Source organism: Populus nigra, chromosome 4 (assembly GCF_951802175.1).
Source record: "Populus nigra chromosome 4, ddPopNigr1.1, whole genome shotgun sequence".
Lineage (NCBI taxonomy): Eukaryota > Viridiplantae > Streptophyta > Magnoliopsida > Malpighiales > Salicaceae > Populus > Populus nigra.
This window is the reverse complement of record NC_084855.1, coordinates 24,008,164-24,026,342: the sequence shown is the minus strand read 5'-3', so window position 1 is coordinate 24,026,342 and position 18,179 is coordinate 24,008,164. Positions and strand designations below refer to the sequence as shown.

The 18,179-nt window shown below is 34.1% G+C and overlaps 2 protein-coding genes, 1 long non-coding RNA gene and 1 other non-coding gene across 5 annotated transcripts; 1 reads left to right on the top strand and 3 right to left on the bottom strand.

Moving 5' to 3' along the window:
• Window positions 1-542: 542 nt before the first annotated feature.
• LOC133691358 (protein PEP-RELATED DEVELOPMENT ARRESTED 1, chloroplastic) lies at window positions 543-6,488 on the bottom strand. 2 transcript variants are annotated; one of them, XM_062111828.1, is made up of 9 exons: window positions 6,087-6,488; window positions 5,583-5,738; window positions 4,658-4,726; window positions 4,391-4,561; window positions 3,054-3,197; window positions 2,709-2,867; window positions 2,452-2,517; window positions 1,466-1,525; window positions 543-1,082 (listed from the first exon to the last, which is right to left on the bottom strand). In XM_062111828.1, exons 1-9 carry the CDS (start codon window positions 6,405-6,407, stop codon window positions 1,038-1,040), a joined length of 1,191 nt encoding a protein of 396 aa, XP_061967812.1. In that variant the 5' UTR covers window positions 6,408-6,488; the 3' UTR covers window positions 543-1,037. The 2 variants fall into 2 exon arrangements, with proteins under 2 accessions (XP_061967812.1, XP_061967813.1); XM_062111829.1 differs by lacking the exon at window positions 2,709-2,867.
• A 4-nt stretch (window positions 6,489-6,492) lies between these two features.
• On the bottom strand, window positions 6,493-6,565 carry TRNAK-UUU (transfer RNA lysine (anticodon UUU)). Its single transcript has one exon. It is a non-coding gene; the product is annotated as a tRNA-Lys (tRNA).
• A 6,668-nt stretch (window positions 6,566-13,233) lies between these two features.
• On the top strand, window positions 13,234-14,651 carry LOC133691897 (uncharacterized protein At5g48480). Its single transcript, XM_062112517.1, has 2 exons — window positions 13,234-13,605; window positions 14,174-14,651. The coding sequence occupies exons 1-2, from the start codon at window positions 13,337-13,339 to the stop codon at window positions 14,397-14,399; spliced, it is 495 nt and encodes a 164-aa protein (XP_061968501.1). The 5' UTR covers window positions 13,234-13,336; the 3' UTR covers window positions 14,400-14,651.
• Window positions 14,652-16,248: 1,597 nt separating this feature from the next.
• Window positions 16,249-17,615, bottom strand: LOC133691898 (uncharacterized). Its single transcript, XR_009841756.1, has 2 exons — window positions 17,077-17,615; window positions 16,249-16,438 (listed from the first exon to the last, which is right to left on the bottom strand). It is a non-coding gene; the product is annotated as an uncharacterized LOC133691898 (long non-coding RNA).
• Between the last annotated feature and the right edge of the window lie 564 nt (window positions 17,616-18,179).

The window sequence follows — 18,179 nt, the reverse complement described above, 5'->3', positions numbered from 1 at the left end:
AACCCTTCTACTTTTCGTCTATTGTTTATGGAAGGAGAGGTTAATGGAGAACACAAGGAAGATAAATAGAAGCAGCGAGGACACTCAGGTGGGGCAATGTGGGCCGAGCTAGAGAGGCCGAGGTGGCGCAGATATACAGCAGACCAAGCGTGGTGCCAAATCCTTGCCGGTGGGAGGTTCAACTTTTACGCATTGCACACACGAATTTGCTTTACAAAAAAGGCAAAACCAGGCCTAAGGCATGAGATGAGATGGGAGGGGAGCTTGTGGGGAAAAGCTGAGGAAATAATTGGAGGAATATGTAGCAATCCTTGCTGTGTTTGCTTCTACTCCTCACAACATTCAAATCATTACAAAGGTCTACATTGATCCCTGTATACCACATTGGCATATTGTGTAGGTCCATTCCCCACATGCCATTCCCACTATTATCTGTCAAACTGGAGTTAGAACCGTCATCATTGTTTAGCTGATTCGGTATGTTATAAAAGCATGATTATTGCTACGTATGGCTTTGATTTGTTTAATCATTGAAGATCTGATTAGTTTATAATCATGATTACGGTTCCTTCTGTACCGAAATCGTTACCCCAGGCCGCCCGCCGGTTAGACAAATGTGAAATACATGTGTGTTCCAGGAAATACATCAGATGGTAAATCTATGTAGTTGTAATTGACTGTTCTTTGTTTGAGACATCTCATTTGTCACTTCAGCTATGAGTTCCAAAAGCAGCCAGCCACCATTTTCCAGCAACAACATTTCTATGCACAACTGGCTGCCTGGCTTTTTTACTTCATCAGGAGATGTACTGGTGTTACTGATTTCTTTTTCTATTCAACAATCACTAAACCTCCCTCGTGATCCATAACTTCACGATATTTCTAACCAGAGGGAGCAATAATATCCACTAGGTTCAACCGATATAAATGTCCATCCAACAGCTCATTATGAGCTTAATTGAACTCTCAGTTTGATTCACCATCCCTGCGTATAGTCTTTTGTATATATAAATATCAGCATCCCTGCATAAGAAAAACTAGAATGCTATTTCCTGGAGAACTTGAAGTGTCTTTTGGTGAACCTGGATGCAGCACAAACAGACAAAATGAGTAACAGTAGGGAGAATAGTATGGCTGCAAACTGAAAATGTTGTGTTTTTGCAAAGCAAACTACAAACCCTTGCCGGTAGGAGAGCTAATGCAGAATAATTTTAAGTGTGGATCAACTTTAAACATCCAATACACTAATCAAGGAATACGAAACCTATATGCTATCCCATTAGGCAGGTCTTCCTTAATTTGAAATGACCAAAAAATTGTCTTCATGTTACTTCTGTATGTAAATTAGAAAGGAAATATATATATATATATATATATATATATATATATATATATATATATATAACCACTCAAAGACTTGCGGGAATACAAAGGCTTAAGTTGTGCTAGGGAAAAGAGAATTTACCCATTCTAGATGTTGTGCAGTAATGCCAGAGATATTTCCTGAATATACACCGCCTAAGACCTAACAAGTCCAAGGTTAGAGATTCATCAGCATCATCCAAGCAAATTGCGTTTTGTTGTAGAAATTGCACAGGACATAGCAACAACCAGCAGACTAAAGCTCTTATTGACTAAGAGAATATGAGAAATATCAGCAGATGGTTGTGTTCTAAAGCACAATCACACACCAATTTCTTTTCTGGAAAATTAGAGTAACAAGAAAAAACACTGGAATTTCCTGTTCAGCTGCAATATTTCTCCATCTAGAGTTTTCCAGATTTGTACTTTGGAAAATGCAGGTTTGACGTTTTCCATAGTTTACCTTGATAAGCTTTTCATTGTTTTCCAAAAGACAAATGATGAAAATACTATTTTTATATATACAAGCACTTTTATCAATACAAAACATTAAATTTATTTTCTGTTGCATTTATATATTTGGTTAAAGATGAAAATCTATTTTTTATTATAAAATTTTTTTTTGAGTTAATAAATAACATGACTTTTTTATGATAATTTTTATTTTGAATGAAATAAAAGTAATATTTTATAGTTAGATTATTACAAATGCAAAAAATTAAGATGCATAACTATTATAAAATATAGTTTCAATTTTCATGAAAGACAGTTAAATCTTATGTATTTCTTATCTTTTTTAGTGGAGAAACTCTTCTCCGTTTTGTGACAAATGAATACATTTTCCTTTAGAAAAGGAAAACTAAAAATGGAGAAGATTATTGGAAATGAGATAGAAAATGGATTTCAGAAACTGAACAGGCTCATCCTCCATTTTCCTGTCAAGGCAATCCCATTCTCACAGAGCCCACTTTCATATTGTGCTTAAAACCAGTTGTTCATTCTTTTTTCTTCTCTTTTTGTCCTGTTCTTTACCAAACAAGACATTCCTTCAAAATCTTTAAAACTCATAGTATCTATAACGACAGGTACCTTGGTGACAGTCTCAAGAAACATGCCAGGTCGCACAGGAAGTGGTTTTCGTCCTGTAACGCTTCCCTGCAAACCATGCAAGCAGATTAATAGAGCTCATCTAAAAAATAAGGAAAGACAAGTGGGTTGATATCATATGATGCCAATAATTGTATGTCAACATGCATGCACACATCCACAAATGCTCATACAAGCACAAGCATACACACACAGAGATGTTTATAACTCAAAGATTGTTCATATTAAGTAAATCAGACCCTTCCAGCAATTCCACTCGAAATCCTTTCACTGTTAATCTTCTCTTCCTCACTGGCAGCATCTTCTGCACCTTCATCTTTCCCTAACATCACATTTTTAATCATTTCCTGGACAGTTTTCCCTGGTTTCAAAGCTACCAGTTTGGCTATGAAATTCACCTGCATTGACAAGTACACAATCACAGAGATGACAAGCACACAATAATGTTTTGACATATATTTCTTCAAACTGTAGAAAGAACTCATTGTGATTCTGTATCATTTTGACAAACAAACACAGGCCTTTCATAATCAGCCATAAACATTGTTATTTGGTGTGAAAATAAAAAAATGCAAAAGACTGACCTCGGATTCAGGAAGCGTCTTAAAACCACGGTCATTTCTCTCATCAAGTATCCCACCTCCCATCATGTTCCTGGCTTCCTCTCTGATTAAAACTAGCCTTGCAAGTAGTTTTCGATCTGGGACAACTGGTCGGGTTTCCATTGTCTGAAAAAATATGGACCAATGTACAATGATTAGTTAAGCCAAAAAAATTCCTTTCAGAAAAAAGGAAAAAAAAAAAAAGATGAACAAACAAACGAAAAATTCAAGAGCCAAAATGACCACTCTGAATAATTGATTCAGCCAACATTTGTTTCAAAATTGAGACACAAGTGTACAAAAGATTAGATGCTTTAAGCAGAATAATTCAGCTAGACCAGCTTAACACCTTGTCAAAATACAGTAACCATCATTATGCATAACAACCAGAAAGAAGGATCAGTGAACTAAATAGCAACAGCTTTAAAGTTACTCTAACTACATAATTTGAGAAGATAAAAAGAAAAGAAAAAACCTTTAGAGTATACATGATGTAATGGACTACAAACCAGAAAGTCATTCTATTTGACTTTCCCTTGGGAGTGTTTTTTAATAGATCCTATATGCCAAAACTACTAAAATAAAGTACAGGCGTACAGGGATGAGAGCTGAGACTCTCAGTTAATTTTGAAGGAGGCATCCCAGATATCTTAAGATCTGAGAAGGAGTAATTTTAATGATCAAAGGAAACTAGAGACAAAAGTATAGACCAAGCTGCCTGCTTCATAATTACTATTCTAATGCTGCTCTGGAACAGTTTGATCTTGAAAAACTATGTAACCATTTAGCTCTAATCAGTAAATCCTTTATCAGGTTTGAGATATGCAGTTTGCAAACCTTCTACCTGACAAGAAAAAGAAATGGACATCAACTTTAATTTCGTCTAGATGCTTAATCATTCACCATTATCACTTGCAGATGAATTATAGAAATTTAAATCCCAAGATCTGATTCTTGTAAGTGCCAAATACAATAACAACCTCATCAAATTTAATGAGAGAACCCACGATAGGATCAGAGTCCACATGGCAGTTCCCCGAGAGTAGCTTGGTAAAGGTCTATGTTCATGTTGTGCTACATGTCAACACATTGCCGCTCCAAGGGTTTAGGATTGGAGACAACAATTCTACACCAATGGTACACATGCCAAGGCATTTATCACAATATTTATTCAAAAGTATTTTTAAAAGACCAGACATGAAAGGACCACAATTACAGGACAAGAAAACTTCGACACCTGCATTTGAAAGACTCAGTATATGTCAAGGGAAATAAAAAAGACAGCTGCAAGCAGGGTTTTTAGTAGCTACTGTAACTACCTCAAGTATATCATCAGCCTGATTAGCTATATCATTCAGGTTCGCCCCAGGAATATGAACTTTGGTGCCTTTACCACCTTCAAAGACACCACCGCCAGCAGCAACTCTACGTAATAATTCATGTCTGCTTTCTTTCTGTGGAGTTCTACAAAGCAAGCCAATCACTTGAACCTGAAGGAGCAAATTCAGAATTTCATTGCTCGGTAACAAAGGAACTCCCTTTTAACTAGAACAAGAATTATATATGCATTTAGGTGGCATCTTTACATGTGGGGGGCATTTTTTTGTAAGATGGGACAATACGGTTTCCTTGATGACTTCCAACAGTGACTTGCGCTGAAAACAATCCATTAAGAATCTGTTAAACTCCATTTCTGAATCTCATAGTCATCACTACAATCAAAGAAAATTTAATCAGGCAACAAAAAGGCATGATAAAAAGTATTCCTCGATTGGCTAGAGGGAAAGAAAAGCTCCTAGTTAGCTGCCAACAAACAAACTACGCCACGAAGAGCAGCAACTATTAGAAACCTCAGTGGTAGACCAAAAACAACATGGTAAAAGTATTTAAAATCATTCATAATACTTATTACAGACAAAAATAATGACACACGAGGCTGCTATATTAAACTGCATAGCGTCTGAGTTTCACTCAGAATATGGGTCCTAATTAGTCCTAGGGCCAGCTACCTCCTGTCATTATAAACAATAAGTTTAATATAATGACGATTCTCCATGCAATCAGAGTGATGGTGTAAATGTGATTCACTCGAGAAGGGATAAAACCTGAGAACCAACTGGACCAACATATATACCAAGAAACCAGCAGACCAGTGCTTCCACAAGGTTCTCAGTAACAAGGAGGTTTAACATTTTTGGATGAAGTACCACTTTTACCAATTAACAAGCATCATTGAAACCAAACGAATTGCAATTCATTAGGGGAAAAAAATTATTCCTGTTTCGTACTGCCTATATATAGGATGTCCATTGCAATTCCTAAAGAAATTGCATAAAACTCTTAACATTATCTCAATTTCAATTACAGCAGATTCAGTTCCTTAAAACTCATTTAGAAACTACATTGCACGTATGACTCAAACAAATTGCTCAAAAATAAATCATAAAGCAACCATAAACAAAACAAGATCCATAAAAACCAAAAATTCCAAAGTTAATGTTACACTATTACCATTCCATCTTGGTCCTTTTCTGCAAGTTCAATCATATAATCTAGGGCCATCATAAACCCCGCTTCCATCTCATCAACTCTTTTCCCTATCACTCCATGCGCAACCAACTCGACAGCCACCTTCTCAGAAGCGTCATCCATGTTCAGGTCTTCCAACTGTAACCCCATACATACATTTCAACCATCAGTACGTAGACTCTAAATTTCATCAACAATCAAACTAAGAGTACAAGACAAAACATTTCGACATTTTCAAAAAAGAACTAGTAAAAAAACCTAAACACCTAGCCTGATAGCCACTAGCTTTATCAGTCAAAAGCTTGACAATTCAAAGCACTGCATTAGACATTAGACAGGAACATCTTGTTGTTTCCACATAAGTTCAAATCAAATACCCAAGATTTTATTCTATAATAAAGGAGGGTTAACTCATTGTGTAGCTCAAGATTCAACGGACCTTCCAATGAACCAGAAAAAATGAAGAAAAGGGAGCGAGGAACTTACGAGGGTGATCATCTCTTGGAGCACAGAGATGACCTGTTCACCACCTTTAATAATAACTTCATGTTGAAAAGGGTCTGGTTTCTCGTCCCATTCTTGTTGGGTTCTTCTACTTTTGTTTTCTTCTTGTATGCTTGATTCCATGTCTGAATAACCCCCACCCACCTCATAACTGCTGGCACACAACACCAGCAACTGCCGCTGCCGCCGCCGCTGCCGGTACTGTCTGAGTGAAAGTGAAGGGAAGATGAGGAGTTTATGAGAAGAGAGAGGAGTGCGTGGCAGAGAGGAAGAGAGAATGCTGGAGACGCTGCTCTGCAACATTTTTGCTGCTTTCTTTGGGGTTCTGGGTTTTGCGGATTGGATTAGATTTAGGTAATAAAAAAATATCAGAAAAGTGTCAAAAATCCGCCGTCTGTGGGAATCGAACCCACGACCACATGGTTAAAAGCCATGCGCTCTACCAGCTGAGCTAAGACGGCTCGTTCGATATTCATGTGTGTGTATATCATATAATCAATGGGAAGTCTTTTATTTAGTTCGTTTTTGCTTGATCTAATTTGGTAAAAAAAACCCTACGATATAAACCCTTAGATAATTATTTACTTCTTTTATTTAATTCATATCATTTCATGCTTCAAACACCAAGTCAAGCTCCTAGTTTTTTATTGGGTTTTATCTAAGAAACTCCATTCACCTTGGGGCGAAAAGTTCCAAACCTAGAAATTTCTGGTTGAATCTGCAAATAATAGTTTCCACTTTCTTTTCCTTTTTTCAAAAAAAATGTTGGTAAATTAAATTTAATTGGTACCTTAAACTGCACCTTAACATGTTTTTGTTAATGCCTGGGATCTAAATGTATGGAAGCTTTGTGTTCATGTTTTACGTTTTGAATAAACCATCCCATGAATTATAGACTATCAGATTTTATCATGGTTTTCTTTTCCCCACGTGTATATTGATAGTGTCTATTTGGTTTTGAAATTGAACATATTTTTTTGTTAATTTTTGAATTTTTTTCTTTAATCATGTTTAATATTTTTGAATTATTTTGATATATTGATGTTAAAAATAAATTTTAAAAAATTAAAAAACTATTATTTTAATATATTTTTAAATAAAAAATATTTTAAAAAACAGTCACTATTACACCATCAAACACTCCATTAACCTCGGCTCTTTTCAAGTATAGTTGTGAGAACTAAATTGTGCAAGTGGTCAATTCAAGACCTAATTAATTGGAACTAAACTAATCAAAGTTGAAGAAAAAAAAAGAAAAAGACTTGTTGACTTTGTTAAAAATCATGAAATGATCCATTGACTCGAGCCTAGCCCAATTAAAATTCAATCCTCAATTTATTGTTTTTTTTTGTTATAAAAAGAATCAATCAAAATAATATTATTTTTTTTTTAAAAAAAAAAAAGAAATTCAGTTAGATTTCTAGACCGGGTTTTATAACTTACAACAAATAAACAGTGTTTAATTATCGATGGCATGAGATACATGGCTATTCTAATTATTATTGTTATTGTACTTATAGATATAACCATCAAATTAAAACCAAAACTATAAAAGCAAATATGATCAAACTTCAAAAAAATTAGAGAAATACATTTAAGATTGTAAATATAAATCCAGCAATGACAAAATCAAAATCATAAAAACATGAATAAAAATCAAAATCATATGGACCAACTTTATACTTCACCAGTTTTCTACGTTACAAATTATGATTTTGAATCACTACCATTTCCCTACTGGAATCATCATTGTTTCATATTGTAAATTACATTTTTTTTCGACGTACATCTCATCATAGCTAAAAATATAGAACAAAATGAAACAAATTATATAAACTCAGGTTATTATAGATTTTTTTGCCAGATCCTGACTGAGATATTCCAATTTCATTCTGGATTTCTTGGCCGGATCTTGACCGGAATATTCCAGTTTTATTCCACCTGTTTCATTTCAGGTTTAAAACTTTTGAAACCATTCAAACCGAAAAGAACCGATCCAATTTGATTTAAACCCATAGATCAAACTAGCAACCCAGGTATAATCTGAAACCCTAATCCTGGTTATCTTTCCGTGGGTTCTCTGTTCTTTTAAAATGACAACCTTCATTTCCTCCCGTTTTCATCTTTCCATCCCATGGTTCCTTTTTGAGGACTGAAAGCTGAAGGAAAAACCATGAAGTGTTTCTATGTTTTCAAGGATAAATCCAGGAACCAGAAAGGGCAAGCAAATTCAGCCCCAGAATTGAGAGAACAGAGCAAATCCAATAGTTCAGCTAGGAGTCGTACAGCGAAATCCCCACCACCTCCAAGAAGCATGCCTGGATTGTACAAAGAGAAGGAGCACAATTTGCGAGTTTTCAGTTTTCAAGAGCTCAGAGAGGCAACAAATGATTTTTTAACAGGTTGCTTAAGATCGGAGAAGGTGGCTTTTGGAGTGTTTACAAGGAAACAACCAGGCTAGTGGCTAAGACGATCCTGTAGTGGTTGCCATTAAAAAGCTCAGCAATTATGGCCTGTAGGTACAATCTCTTTCTGCCTTTTTTTTCGCTGAGAATTGCAGTCTCATTTTTTCTCTGTAATTTTCGTCCTTGGTTTTTCTCTGTCCTTCTGTTTATCTAGTTTTTACTTTTGTTCAATTGCCTTTTGCATTTATTATTGCATTTCAAGGTAGAGCCGGTAAGAGGTTAACATGTCCAATTTTTACTTTGTATTTAAGGGTTTTTATTTTATTTTTTTAACCATAAATATCCAAACCAGCTTGAACTTATTTTAATTTATATTTATTTCAACTAATTTTATAGATTATATTTTGCTATGGCTTTCGGCTAAAAGTCAGAGTGAGAAAGATTGCTGTTAAAATAAAATAAAATAAAAGAATTAAAAAGAAAGCCTCTTTTTTAATGATTGACTAATGTATTAGCATAGTCATTACTGTAATGGTCACAAAATGGTAATATAATATAGTTTCGAGTCATATAATTACCTTAGAGATACTAAATTTGAATCGGTTGGGGGGAGTTGGTGTAGAAATCAAAGGCCGACACGACCATGTGAATAAATGTTTTGACTTCTGAGGTCAACAGTGTCTTTGGCCACAGTAGCGAAGACGATCCCGTTTGGATATGCTTAATAATGATAGAATAATAATAATAATGTTGGTAGTGATAAATTGGACTTTGTTTCTCTCTTGGAGATAGCATCGTGAATTAGCAGAATTAAGGTGGCATTATCCCAGGATTTAGCAAGAGAAATTAAAAAAAAAATAATTATAAAAAACAACAAATTATACAAGTCAGCTAAACTCTGGAACTTAGATCATGTATAAATAAGATAATCCGACAAAAATAAACTAGAAAACATCATTCAACATAAATAATATAAAATAACCCTAAAAATATCAAACCAGCCAGCAAAATCGGCTGTTAAAGTGATAAGACTGGCCATACTAAAGGATATGTTAAAATATAAAAATGCCCCTAAACTACCTTGCCACTAACCACAGAAGCATGACTGAAGAGTCGAAGAAGCGAGTAGATTTTATTTTTAAGAGGTGATCATTTTTTTTTATTTGATTGAAGTGGGTGTTTCGGCTAGTTTGTGTGTATCTCGATTAATTTTACGGGTTTTGGAGTTAACAATTATGTAAGCCTACAGTGCTTATCATATTAGCAACCACATGGTTCGAATCTAAAAACACAGGGAAAGCAAATCTCTTAGTCTCAAGTTTTTATTATTAAACCACCAATTAAATGATTAATCATATCATTTTTTACACTGTGCTAGAAGACTTAAAAGACTAAAAAGCCTTTGTATGTATTGATTTTAAGGGTACATAAGTAATTTAACTATGTAAATACTGATGTGCCCATTTGTATGATGTTGAAAAATATTAATTTGCCATCAACCTGGGTTTTTTTTTTTTTATGGTCCAAGGCCAATTTCATCATAATACAATATAGTAAATTCTTTTTTTTATTTGAAGAAATTGTTTGGGAATGCGGTGCAAACCGTGTTCTCAAAAAATTTAATTTTTTTTTGCTGAAATTTAATATAGTTTGTATGTTTAGAATTGTTTTGATATATTGATGTTAAAAATAATTTTTTCTAAAAAAATAATAATTAATATACATTTCAATACAAAAAATTATTTAAAAAACAATCAATATCATACACCATACCGCCAAACATAGTCGAAGTGTTTTTCATGTAGCTAGATCTTGAAATTAAAATGTATAATTCCAAAAAGAAAAACAACACAGTCGTTCCTGAATGTTTTGGAATAAAAAATGTATCCAGCAAAGTTTGGCACTTCACGTCCAAGTCACAAATCATGTCGTTTTGCTGTTAACAGTAGTCGTACGTACAAATATTTTAAACTATACGCACACAGTACACAATCTCAAAATGGCATGTTGAGATATTTTTAGAACCGAAATATATAATTTCAATAACCCAAAAAAAAAATAAAAAAACCAAAATATTAACTGTAACGGAATTGACAACTCTGTCATTGTTTAATCTTCTTCTTCTTCTTTTTTTTGGCAATCTTCATTGTATTCTAGATCACACTCCCAATTATTTTTAAGATAGATAATGAATTTTTAATCAAGTTAATATCTATTTTTAAAAATAAATTGAATACAAGAATATTGTATTATGACAATAAATTAAAAAATATATCTTAAATAAATAATCTTGAGCTCTGGTTTGTTTTCGTCCTCGAATGGGGAAATGTGTTTAGTTTCGAGAACGTAAAAGAAGAGAATTAAAGTTATGGGCTAACACGCTTCCGTCATTGGTGTGACCGAATCTTGTTTTTGTAATTTTATTTTATTTTTTTAAATCTGTACTTTAGACCATGAATTATCTTTTATTTTTCTGTCCTTTTATATTTTTCCTCATCCTCGTGTCAGACGTGTCAGACAGCCAAAACATGGACGGCATGTTTTAAAACCCACAGAGGTGGCCTCGCTCCAAATGCCCCTGGCCGTCATTTAAGAAAATACCCCCCGCGTTGGCATAAAATTTCACCCATATCCACTTGCTGTTATGGCCGTGTAAATTGCAAGGTGATTTTGTTTCTTAAAAAATTATTACACTGTTACCGGATCCAATAAAAATTATTGCAAGGTGATTTTCTTTTCTTGGATTTGGAGAGCAGTTAAGATAACGTGGTTGTTGTTTTTTAAAGTAATTTTAATTTAAATATATATTTAAATAATATTTTTTATTTTTAAAAATTATTTTTAATATCACACATTAAAATAATTTGAAAATATATAAAAATAATAATTTTAAGTAAAATAAATTTAAAATTTACCATTTATGAACTTGTGTTTTTTTAATATTTTTTATCCATTTATGAACTTTTTTTTTGTTAATAATATATATTTATTAATTTTCCATGCACTCCGGGAACCGAACACATGTTGTCATTTACATGCATGGTCATCTTCACCATACTACCCCGGGGGGGGGGGGGGGGGGGGGGGGGTTGCTGGCTACAACCGTTTTGAATGGTGAAGATTCGGACTTTTAAGGCCACGATTACTAGAATATCACATGGATTTCACCTAACATTCACACCACAATCTGAAACCTAGGAGTCCAGAAATATTTTTATTTTTTTTGTCTTTATTTTGACTCTTGTGTGTTTAATATATATATATAGTTTTATTTCAATCTTCTATTCACATTTCAATATGTTAATACATCGATCAATTTATTTTTTTAAAAAAAAATTAAAAGACCTCAACTTTAACTATGAACACAGAAACATCCTGGGCATGGTAACCTTGCCTAACATGGCTTCTCACTATGTTTACAATTATATATTCTTCTTCTTTTTTTTCAAGATGTTAGGAATTAATATTTATTTTTGTAGCAATCTAAATCTATTTTATTAAAGTGTTTTTCAAGCATGTATGAAAAATATCAGCGTACTTGGAGTTTGGGGTGTTTGAGAGATTGATGAATATTTTTTTTTCAAAGTATTTTTTACTTGGAAATACATTAAAATAATATATTTTTAATATTAACACACTAAAATAATTTAAAAATACTAAAATGTTAATTCTTTTAAAAAATAAATTAAATCTCAATTCCAAACATTCACCTCACCTGAAACATGCACACCACAAGCTACAAAAACATGTACACCACAAGCTAAAATCAGGTAGTTGAGAAATAAATTGTATTGACTTTATCTTGACTCTGTTTTAAATTTTGCATCTAGACTTGTACATGTGAAAGTATATGATGAGAAACGGGCTCCAATTTAACCTAATCACACCGTTTGACATTTTACGTAATCTGTTTGATATTGCTATATTGATTATTTTTTAAAAATATTTTTATTTAAAAATATATTAAAATAATATTTTTATTTTTTTTAACATTCATATAAAAATATTTAATTTAAAACAAAATTTTTTTTTTACAAAAATATTTTTCAATCACAAAAACAAATGAAATATTATATTTATAGCTATAATTATTGAATTCAATCTAACTCAAGTTAAGTTTTTGATTAAAATAAATAAGATATTAATCTAATAAAACACGATTATCTATTTATATGAAATTTGAGTGCCTCGTGGTTAGATTAACACCAATTTTTTTAAAAAACTATTTGATATTAAATAATTTAATAACATAAAAAATTAAAAACCATAGCCCTTCTCTGTTCTGATCTGTTCCGGATCGATTCTCATATTTTATCCATAAAAAATAATAAATAAAAGCCATGTCAAGTGACGCTAATTTCTGCGTGACCCATCCCTAACTATTCCAAATCACTCGCTGATTCGCGAGAGAAGAGGGTAAATTGGTAATGTTCTTTTAGAGTAAGAGCACTAAAATTAATTACTCTCAAACCATCACAGGCTAACTGCTGCTGACTACCCCTTGTTTCTTGTAAGGTAGCGTGGCGAGACACGCTCCGAGGGCATTGTGGTCTTAGTACACTAAGGACAAAAACGACAAGGCATTGGACCCCGAGAATGGCATTAATTCGTAAATCATGGCAAATTCTCATGGCAATAAAAAATCATGACCAAAATTATTTTAATACTCGCAAGTAACAAACGGTTCCGCTTCCCCGCTTCTATAAAAACCCCACAGCACTCACATAGTCTTCATTTTCTTTATCCGTTTAGCTACTCTCTTCTCTCTTCCTCTCTCTTAGGGTTTCCAACCTTTTAACTCTTTCAGAGACTTCTTGAAAAGCATCGATGGCGCTAGAAGAGGGTCAGAACGGAGGTGCTGAGAAGGTTGCCGTGGAGGTGTCTTTCAAGTCCTTCAAGCCACAGCTGTTTGTGGAGGCACCAAAGGCTAACGACGCCGTTCAATTCTACAAGACCGCCTTTGGTGCCGTTGAAACTTGCCGTACTACTCAGCCTAAGCGCAAGGCAGACCAGGAGCTCCCTCACATCGTCTCCGCTCAGCTTCAGCTTGCTGGCTCCACCTTTCTTGTCTCTGACCTTGCTGATGACTCTGCCTCGTACGTCTCCCTCTCCCTCTCCCTCTTGACCTTTATGCTTCTGAAAATGGCTTCTGTATTGTCAGATCTTACTGTCTGGTAGATGCTTGAGTCTGTTTAATACGTTTATACTGCTGTATCCGTGTCTTCGTTGCGTTTTCTCTTTGTTTTTGCGTTTTGCTGTGGTTTGTCGACCGTTTTATGATTCTCTGATGTCTGTATAGGAGGCATGCAAGTATTTTTTTACTTCTGCGTCCCGATGTTTTAGTCGTTTACTTTTTATTTTTATTTTTTCTGGATTTTTTCTGGATTTTTATTTATTTTTCTGCTAAAAATCCCTTGGCTCGGTTTGTTCTATTTTTTTATACCGGATGATTCTGTGTCATGGCGTCGTATTTTCTTTACCATCTCAATAAAATAATGATTTTTTTTATTTCTAAACGTTTTTTTCAATTTTTTGTCGTATATATCTCGTAGTGCTGAATCTCCACGTGTAGACTATTATGCCTTGTGCCTTTTGATTTTGTATTTCTAGTTTACTACCCGCCTGTTTGTGATTTGGTTTATGACCCACACATCATATGACCAGGACCAAAGCGGGGGGGACTGTGTTTGCGATGTGCCTGGAGACTGAAGACCTGGAGGCTGCGTTGACCAAGGCGGTGGCCGCTGGGGCTGTGGCTGAGGGCGGGATTGTGGAGGGTGAAGGCGCGTGCTGTTGTGCTGAGCGCGTGACCTCGGTCAAGGATCCTTACGGTTTCGTCTGGCAATTCTGCTCTCCTGCCGATAAGTGCGGTGCTGACGTGGAAGCTTAAATGCCGTAGATCTTATGATACTGGTTCGCTTTGGTTCTTAGTGTTGTCTGTCTTTCATATTTTACTTTGTAGTAGTGGGACCCTTATATCCGAGAAGTTCTCTGCCTATTTGGATTAGGTGATTCGTAGGGTTAGTCTCGCCTAGTAGTGACATGACTATGGTTTTTTTGGTAATTTCGAGAACACCTTGGTGGAGATATGGATGAAATGTCTTTTTTATCCTTTGAAGTACTGCTATTTCCTGTTACAGTATTTTGGTGTATATTTCTCTTCTATAATTTCTGCCATAGTTGCTGCAAAGAACCTCTGGATCGGACATGGTAGTTAACTCGGGTTGAGCTAGCTTTGAGTCGGTAGTTAACCTTAGTCAACTCACTGGATCAAGTCAAGTCTGGATTAATGACTGATTTTCACGATGTTTTTATCATATTTTATCACCTTTATTGACAATTTTTTATTTTTAATTAAATCTAAAAGAATTTTCCATGGCTGGTGTTGACTGGAGGATGGATGGTTTTTTCTTGGAGCACCTCATTCTACAATAGAATATTCTGAATGGTGTGATTGTTTATTTCATTTTTTTTAGGAGTGTTTTTCTTTTGATGAAATATTGAGATTTAATTAATGTAAAATACAATAAAATACACAATGCATCCATTTAAGGTGCGGCAGATAAAGTTAGGATAACGGTGGGCTTCGGCCTTTTCACAAGCTGTACAGTTATAACTGGTAAGCTGACACGCGTACGATACTCGTGCCGAGAAGTTGCGATTGCATGGGTGTGGGGGGAGCGTGGTCCCCAGGGCCCATTACACTAGTGGTTGGTGGATGGAGCAGTGGTCGTGATGAGGGAAGGCAGCAGTCATGCATTGTTACTGGTAAATTAATATTTCGAAGCTTGATTCCTAGTTTTAATTAATTAACACATTAATTAGACAACTTGTTTAACTTTTAATTTTTATATATCCGGTTTGCCTCGGAGGAGCCAACCTATCTAATTACCATAAATAAAAGTGAAAGCCCGCCCCCGCCCCCGCCGCCCCAAAAATCAGGTGACCGTTCTTATGCCGTTGTCCCCAGGCCCAGGCCCAGGACCAGGCCCCTTCGAATCCCTCTTCTATGTTTGTATCTTTTCGAAGAAAAGGCCTAATTGTCAAGGGTTTGTAAGATTTAGTCTTTAAATGAAATTAAATTATAGGATGGCTGCCGAATATATTTTTTTGAAGTAAAAATATTCCAAAGTTTCTACCGCTGAGCTTTTTCAAAATCTCCTTTCGTTTTTGAAATTTGGATTTTTTTTTTATTTCTTATCAATTCTCAAAATTGTAAAAAAAAAACTGTTTTTCCTTTTTTATATTTGAGTATTTTTGGAATGTTTCATTTAATATTTTAAAAAATTATTATAGTCCAAAAATATTAATAATTTGAAAATTCTTATTCATTGAATAAATAGCTTACACAAACAAAGGGGTGTAAGATTATATTAATATTAATGTATTTCATGATATTTTTCAATTGAAAATATATTAAAATAATATATTTTTTTAATATCAATATATTTTATTGTATAGGAATGGTTTTAGTTTATTATGTTTCTCTCTAAATTTTCTGTTCTAAATTAAGTATAGTATTTATGAAATGTAGATATTAATTCAAATGGCTAAATTTTCTCTAAATTTTCTGTTATAAATTAATTATTTTTTATATAAAAAATAGATTAAAATGATATTGTTTTATTTTAAAAAAAATAAATTGATTTTGATTGGATTTACTGACCTGATTAACTTTAAATTTGTTTTTTTTAAACCTGATCTGACCAGAAAGCAAAAGGCTGGTTTAATAATAGGCAGGAACCAAAATGAAAATGTCTTTATCAAACGAGGCTTATCACACTACAAATGACACCCACCACACAGTTACAATGGAAAGAGAACATATTTCCTCCATGAAAATGAACCAACGAGCATTGTTTCCGAAGCCAGCTAAGCTTTATCCATAGCTTGACCGTCCCCTCTTCTGTTTGAAATGGTTTTTCATACCTGAAAGTTCAACAAAATGGTTGCCAAGCAGCAAAGAAATTAGCAATTTATACAAATAATTAGTAGCATATAGCAACCTTAATTACATATAAACGTTCCATGGAGGCCTAATTTGACGAGTATAATGACTATTGCATCTCTCATACCAAAACACCCCCTCTGATAAAATGCAAAATTTCTATTTTGGAGTGGCCTTTCTAAGGGCTTAATTGAAAAGTTTCAAACAATAAGAGGGTTCAGGGCTTAAAAAAAAACTCTGGAACAGGCCAAGGCCACCCTGGCCCCTTTAGATAAGTCCCAGGTCAGTTAGGTGATTGTCTGATTAATCAATTAAACGAGATGATAAATAACATAAAAAAAATAGAGAATAATTGACCCATGGACTCGAATAAAAACCTAGGTCAATCTAGTTAAAAATCTAAAAATCTAGGTCAATATCCAGTCAAAACCCACTTAAATTTATAGTAACTTTTTTCAAAACAAAATAGTTTTGGTTTTTTTTTTTGAAAAAAGAATTGGATTGGCCCAAATTGATTTAACCTTGTTCAAATTCGACACCCGGAGCCTGCTGCTTTAATGCATGCATGCTAGCTAAATTATGGTTGCAAGAGATGCATGTGATGAGAATATGGGCATACCTTAATTAGCAGCTAGGCACAGCAGTGCTGAGGTTGCACTTGGAAGGCAAAGCCATGGCAAGATCAGGATCGATGCCGAGATAAGGCAACAGGTATGAGTTCTTATAAGAGCAAAGGCATGTGAAGTTAGCCCCAGAAACAGCCTTGCAACAATCAACTGATGGCGGCTCAACTGGGTCTGGTTTGGTCACAGATGGCTTGCAGGCTGCGAGACCATCCTCACTAATGTCACACACGCTCACTGCCCGTGAGCCCTCGAACAAAGCAACCACCACCAATAGCAACACCACCAGCTGCCTCTTCGCCATCTCCATCACAAAAAAAATCAGCAGCAGCAGCAGTCGATCTGTCCACTTGTGTCTGCACGTTGTATATATACTATCTCAGAGCACTACACTTGTTGGTAGATTTGTGGCCGGGTTACCTCTGTTATATAGAGAGAGAGTCTTTGAGGCAAGAACCGCAGGTTTAGATCCCGTGAACAAGAATTGGCAGGATTCGGGATCACGGGGCCAGCTCTGCTCATCTATGTTTTTTTTTTTTTTAATATATATATATATATATATATATATATATATATATATATTCTTTAATGCTCCAAAAGTGAACATCCCATCCATTTTTTTTATACCAAATATATAATTTGTTATCCTCTTTATTTGCTCGATATAATATTCGTAAAATAAATACAATTTAAAGTGATATGGTGTATGTATTTACGTTTTAATGTATTTAAGTTTTAGCAATAAAACTTTCATATCCGCTAAAAAAAAATTAAACATGGACCCATTTTTCCATGCTTGCATATAAGAACATGTAGACACCGAATTATTCAAAATCAAGGTTAAAACTTTTTACGAATTTATTAATATTTCTATTCAAATACACATGATTATATACACAATACTAGAAATGCATCTAAAATTAATGGAATTATTAATAGAATAATTCTGTCAATAAATTATAATGATAATTATTGACGGATACTATTCTGTTTGTAATTTCATTGATATATATCGATGAAATAATATTATTAGTATATACCGACTGAATTATAGATAGAATATATATTTTTTTTAAAAAAAAAACAGTTATGTGGAAGT